General features: G+C 38.8%; 1 protein-coding gene across 4 annotated transcripts in view; it reads left to right on the top strand.

Annotated features, from left to right (window-relative positions):
- TNS3 (tensin 3) overlaps positions 1-5,876 on the top strand; it is a 187,194-nt gene that overhangs the window by 32,356 nt on the left and 148,962 nt on the right. For all 4 annotated transcript variants that reach the window (XM_035893956.1, XM_035893953.1, XM_035893955.1 and 1 more), the window contains one exon: positions 1,646-1,683. Coding sequence is in view for 3 of the 4 variants with exons in the window: in XM_035893953.1 (XP_035749846.1) it covers positions 1,646-1,683 (38 nt within the window). In the remaining variant the exon portion in view is untranslated. The remainder of the gene's footprint in view (positions 1-1,645; positions 1,684-5,876) is intronic.

The raw sequence follows: 5,876 nt of genomic DNA, 5'->3' as shown, positions 1-5,876 counted from the left end.
TGGGCATCGGTCGGTGGGTGGTGAGCAATTGCATTGTGCCTCATTCGTTTTGTATATTCTGTATATTCTGTTATCATTCTCATTTTTACTATTATTATTATTTTCTCTTATTAAACTGTCTTTATCTCAGCCCTCGGCTCTAACCTTTTATTTTCTTTCCGATTCTCTCCCCCATCCCACTGAGGGAGGGGGGAGTGAGCGAGCGGCTGCGTGGTGCTGAGTTGCCAGCTGGGTTAAACCACGACACAGTGCATGAAACAATGAATTTAGGCATCCCCCATGCTGTCATACAAGAAAATGACGTGTTTCCTAATGGATTAAAAGCCATCTTCCATATGCTTTAAGGTTGATAACCTTATATAAGTGGTATGTGGTGATTGATCATTATCAGTGCTAATAGTTAGTGTATTTGTGTGAACGCTAATGCATTTTTAGAATAAAGAATCTTGATCTTGTGAAGCACTATGAACAAAGAACTCATTCCTAACTTATACCTGGGGAAAATAAGTGAACATAGCACCAAGAAGGTTGCATAAGAAAATGTAAGCCTTACTTTTTTTTCCCTGAGAAGTGACTGGAGTTTGAGGGTTTTTCATTCAGCCAGTCAATGCACTTGAATCTGAAATGGGCATGGGCATGTATTTGCTGACCTCACATCTTGGTAGTTGTGTCTTTCCTGTTGGGTCAGGCTGTAGAATATCTTTCTCTTGGTAGAAGTGCTGAGAAATGAGCATGGCTTTCAGCTTCAGTAGCCTAAGTTTAGGCCCCAGTTAATCTTCCAGCTAAACCTCCATGGTATTCTGCAGCTTACTGATCTTTGATATTGAATATTCAAATCTTTCCTGAATTTAAAATACAATTTGGCTCCCAGTAACCCAGAGGATAGACAGTTGCATGAAAATAAGGCAAATTTCAGAGTAAAGGCAGCAGTGCACATAAATGGAAAATCTATTAAAACCAGCCTGTGTCAGATTCTAGCTATTATGCTGTTGCATCATAGGTACATTGCTGCTCATCTGGCTACTTTTTAAATTAAGTGCTGTTTCCGGAGTCTAAACTTGGTAGCTAGTATGATTCATCCTTTACTGCTCTTAAATCAGCAGGGAATTTAAAATAAATCAAGTGCTTACCTCTTGGAAGTAATGTTTGCAACACTGTGAAAACTGTATTTCATGTTCAGAAATTAAAGTCTGAACAGTCATGGTCACTTGTGAGTTTGAAGTCACCCTGCTTTTCTTAGGTCTCTGGAATGGCCGATAGGACTAAAATTCACAGGTTACATTGGGAACAATTTGATCCTACTGTCTGTGTTACTTAGATGGTAACAATTCTGGTGCATGTGAAGCTGTAAAGGTAGGTGTCAAGATAATCAGTCTGTGAAGTTTAACCAGACATATGTTATCAGGAGCTGATGTAATGCACAAATCTGATAACATTGCTATAATGAACTAAGCTTTCAGGAATGGGTAAAAACTAAATGCATTTCTTTTTAGTTTTTTTGTTTTGTTTTGTTTTGAAGTATGTAAATACTTTATATATAAAGACTGGAGTTTGGCCAGATCTCTAGTAGAAAGGTGATCTAAAGAAATGGAGGGGAGAATCCACCCACTCTTTTACTCAGATGTTTTATTTGCTTTTGTTTTAGTTTGCAAGTATGCCTGCCACAGGAAATGTGAAGAAAAGGTAAGCATATTTATTTGCCTCCCTTCTTGCTGTTGATCCACATTTATTTGAAGGTGAAACTACAAAAGCTGTATCACCTAATCAAGACTAAGGTGATTATTAAATCAGATGCCTAGCTGTCAAAAAAGAGTATTTTTTTGTTGGGATATTGTTCTTGCCGTTAATAAAAGCCAGGTCCTGCTGTAGTCAAAACATCTGCACCAGTGGCTGACTTTCTCATTCCTCCCACAGGAGGACGTGTTTCAAGTTGAAAACAGCAAGTTAAGTGGGTGAAATACAAACCAGTTTTACTGGAAAAGAAAAACAAAAAAATCTGAATAAGGTGTATATATGCATACCCCCTCATATATATATACACACACCCATGTGTGTCTGTGTGTGTGTGTGTGTGTATACACACATACCCCCTATATATATAAAAAACTTTACAACACAGATTTAAAGGCAAACTTTTGGCATTGGATTATAAAAAGGATAAGCATATTATTAATTTATTTTCAGTGTCTACAGTAGATAGTTTCTACCTGGTTCAGTTTTGTGACTAGATTTTTGTTGGTTTTTAAAATATCTGAGTCCCTTTTGCAGGGGGTGAGACCAGTACTTCCATGGTCTCAGGTGACTTAAAATTTCCCCATCCCTAGATTTGTGTAAATCAAAGACACAGTGTTGTAGCCTAAGTCTAAGAGTCTTGGAGGGCTTGGCTTTATTTTACCAGAACCATCCTCATAGGACCTCCCTGCTTTTAACTAAAACTTTTGGTTAGTACTTGCTATCTATAAAGACAACATTTTTTGTAGTTAGAGCACTGAACTTCTGGAGACCACAGATCTAGTCCTACTGTCTGTGTTGTTGACTTGGTGTTTGGCCTTGTGCAAGGATTTGTTTATTTCAGTACTTCCAAGAAATATAACTGAATTCAAAAGAAGAACATCTACTTAGTGAAGGACTTGGAGGTTTTTCAGGCCATTTGGGGAAATTCTAGTAAATACAATATCAGTTGGCTGAGCATCTCCCATTTTGAGTGAAAATGGTATTTGTGTATTTGAAAATCGTTGTGCTATGTGGTATGCTGAATAAATGCAGAATTTTGGTTTTTTTATGAAATAAGATGATAAAGTACACACTGGTAATTAAGTTTGCAAGTAAGGTATTTACCTTTTGAATGTTTTTATCAACTATATACACTCAGTAATGATTAGTAATAATACTGTAGTAATGGTGGTCTAGAAGTAGAAGGGAAACAGTTTAGTAGAAAGAAGTACTTTTTATTAGACCAGATGATGTAGTTGATCCCTCATTGCATGCTAGCTTTGGTTCTCCAAATAGCACTTGCAGTATGGAATTCTACCAGCTTCCATGGGGAAGAATCTGGTTTGTTGATAATGTTAGTAGCTTGCAGATTTGCTTGCATGGGTGCTATATAGATCTCGAGTTTCCAGAAGTGATGGTATGTAAATGATGCTGGAGACTGATAAGAAATCCTTTAAATTTGTTTTGGAGACAAAGAATTTCATACGTGTGCTGTATGTTAAAAATGGGAAACTGTATTTCAACTAGTACTTATCCTCTCAGGCAGTTGGGTGTTGAGTGGTGAAAAGACTAATATATGGAGTGCTAAAAGTATATAGTAGTGGAACTATCATCAAGATACTGCTATATTTTACGTGTTTTAAATAATTGAAAAGAAATTAGTAGCATGTATTACAGAAGATAGAAAAATAAGATATGTAAGCAAGACCAAATTTAATAATCAATTATTTCTTACAAGAGGTTTTTTCTGTTTTTCAGAGAAATAGTAAGCCAACAAGTAGCTTAAATGCAGAATTTTTCTACTAGTCTTTTCTGACTATTGACTTTCAGCAATATTACATTGTTCATCCTGATTCAGATCCAAATTTTGCCTTTGTTGCCTAAAATGGCATTTGTATTTTTATTTGGTTATCAGTTTAAGGCAGGAATGATTCTGGTGGCTTTTAAGATGGACTAAGACTATACTAAGACAATCTAAAGATGTTGCAGACAACCTTGAGGGTACCTGTAGCCATAATCATGTGCACTTATTCAGATCCATGTGTGTAGAAAGAGTTTCATGGACTCCAGCTGACCTGCAAGTATCTCTTTTCCATAGAATATATTTTACCTCCTAGACAAGTATTACTCCCTGCATTTTCTATAAAACTACACTGTCTGCAGCTTATGGGGAGTAACTATTTTTGCATTAGTTAAACATTCCATAAGACAAAATGTGTAAGCAGTTAGTCAGCTGACAGTCATGTAGAAAGGGAGTGAATGAGAACAAAGAACATTTGCACTTACAAAATCCTGTAATCATATTGGAAAAGAATAATTCATCAGCAAAGCATTACTTGAAAGACTACTTGGGTCATGAGTGTTCATAAAGCATTATTATGTGCAAATCTAGCCATAAAGTCCCAAAAGAAACCAGATAATGTCATAAATATGTTCGGGTAAAAACAACAGCTCAGGCCTTACACTGCAACACTACAATGCAGGTCTTCAAGAGTTTGTTAAGACAATACCACTATGATGCTTGCAAATGAAAAAAAAAATTCCTGTTATATAAACTGTTCATGAAAATAATGTTTATGCAAACCTGAAAATAAAAAGGACTCTGAATTTGATCAGAAGGTGGAAAAGAAGGAAGAATCATGCTTTGTAATTGTTTGGGATGTCAGTTGCTGCCTTGTAGGATGAAACCTGAATTGGTTCTGTGAGGGTTTTCCAGTTGCCCCTGACATAACAGTGAGTACAAAATAACAAATGCAGGCAAGCATTGTAGTAATACTTCAAAACCTAGAGCACAACTGGAAGAAAACCAGAAGTTACGAAACCAAAAGAAGCAGAGATTAGCTTGCACCAATTTAGGCTGTTGTATTTGGTGCCATGATACCAGTTGCAGAAAGATTATAACATTTGAAATGTAGCATAAATCCACTAGATGGTGTGGATGGATACCAGCATGATAATTGGATAAGCTGTAAAAGAAAGTTACCCAAAACCGCAACAAAAAAGTGTCAAAAGCCCAAACTCCGCTGCCTAGGAATTGTCTGTGGAAAGAAGAACAAACAAAAAAAGTGAACATAGTGGATGTCTGGATATAAAACCTTAAGGGATATATCCATCTCTGTCAGGGTACTGTTTGCAGTTTAGCCCTGAAGGGGAGGGTGGTTATGCAGCTACAGGGATGAATTAATGGAAATTAAGGATCCACAAATTCAGAACAGATGTGAGGAAGCAGTATTCCACACAAAGAGCAACGAATATGTGAACAAGTCTCCCAGGCAAGTTTGTTCAGATGAAAAGCAGTGAGATTACTCAGGACTGAAACAATCTAATTGTTTCCTGGGAGATAAAGCTCTGAGTGGGCTGTGCCGTGAATGGACTGGTTGATCAGTCTGGTCTGAAGAAGTCTCTAAACTCTTGTAGCCTGTGTGAACTCTCATAACCTATTTGTCTGCTGCATCCCTGCCAGTGCAACATTGAGAGATCTTGGTGTGCACCAGGGTCTGTAGAAGCTGTTTGATTTCAGTACAGCCTCTCAGGACAGCCGCTTTGCCTGCATGCTGCTCCGTGGGCCTATTCACAGAATCACAGAATGGCAAGGGTTGGAAGGGACCTCCGGAGATCATCTAGTCCAACCCTCCTGCTAAAGCAGGTTCACCTAGAGCAGGTTGCACAGGACATCATCCAGGCGGGCTCTGAATATCTCCAGAAGAAGGAGACTCCACAACCCCCCTGGACAGCCTGTTCCAGTGCTGAGTCACCCTCAAAGTAAAGAAGTTCTTCCTCATATTCAACTGAAACCCCTTATCTTTCAGTTTATGCCCATTGCCCTTTGTCCTGTCGCTGGACACCACTGCAAAGAGTCTGGCTCCGTCCTCATGACATCCACCCTTGAGGTATTTGTACATGTTGATGAGATCCCCTCTCAGTCTTCTCTTCTTCAAGCTGAACAAGCCCAACTCTCTCAGCCTTTCCTCATAGGGGAGATGCTCCAGTCCCTTTATCATCCTTGTTGCTCTCCTCTGGACTCTTTTCTAGGAGTTCCTCATCTTTCTTGAACAGGGGAGCCCAGAGCTGGACACAGTACTCCAGGTGGGGTCTCACCAGGGCAGAGCCGAGGGGGAGGATTACCTCCCTCGACCTGCTGGCCACACTCCTCTTAATGCACC

Source organism: Egretta garzetta, unplaced genomic scaffold, assembly GCF_000687185.1.
Source record: "Egretta garzetta isolate BGI_Z169 unplaced genomic scaffold, ASM68718v1 scaffold155, whole genome shotgun sequence".
Lineage (NCBI taxonomy): Eukaryota > Metazoa > Chordata > Aves > Pelecaniformes > Ardeidae > Egretta > Egretta garzetta.
This window is presented reverse-complemented; position numbering and strand designations above follow the sequence as displayed.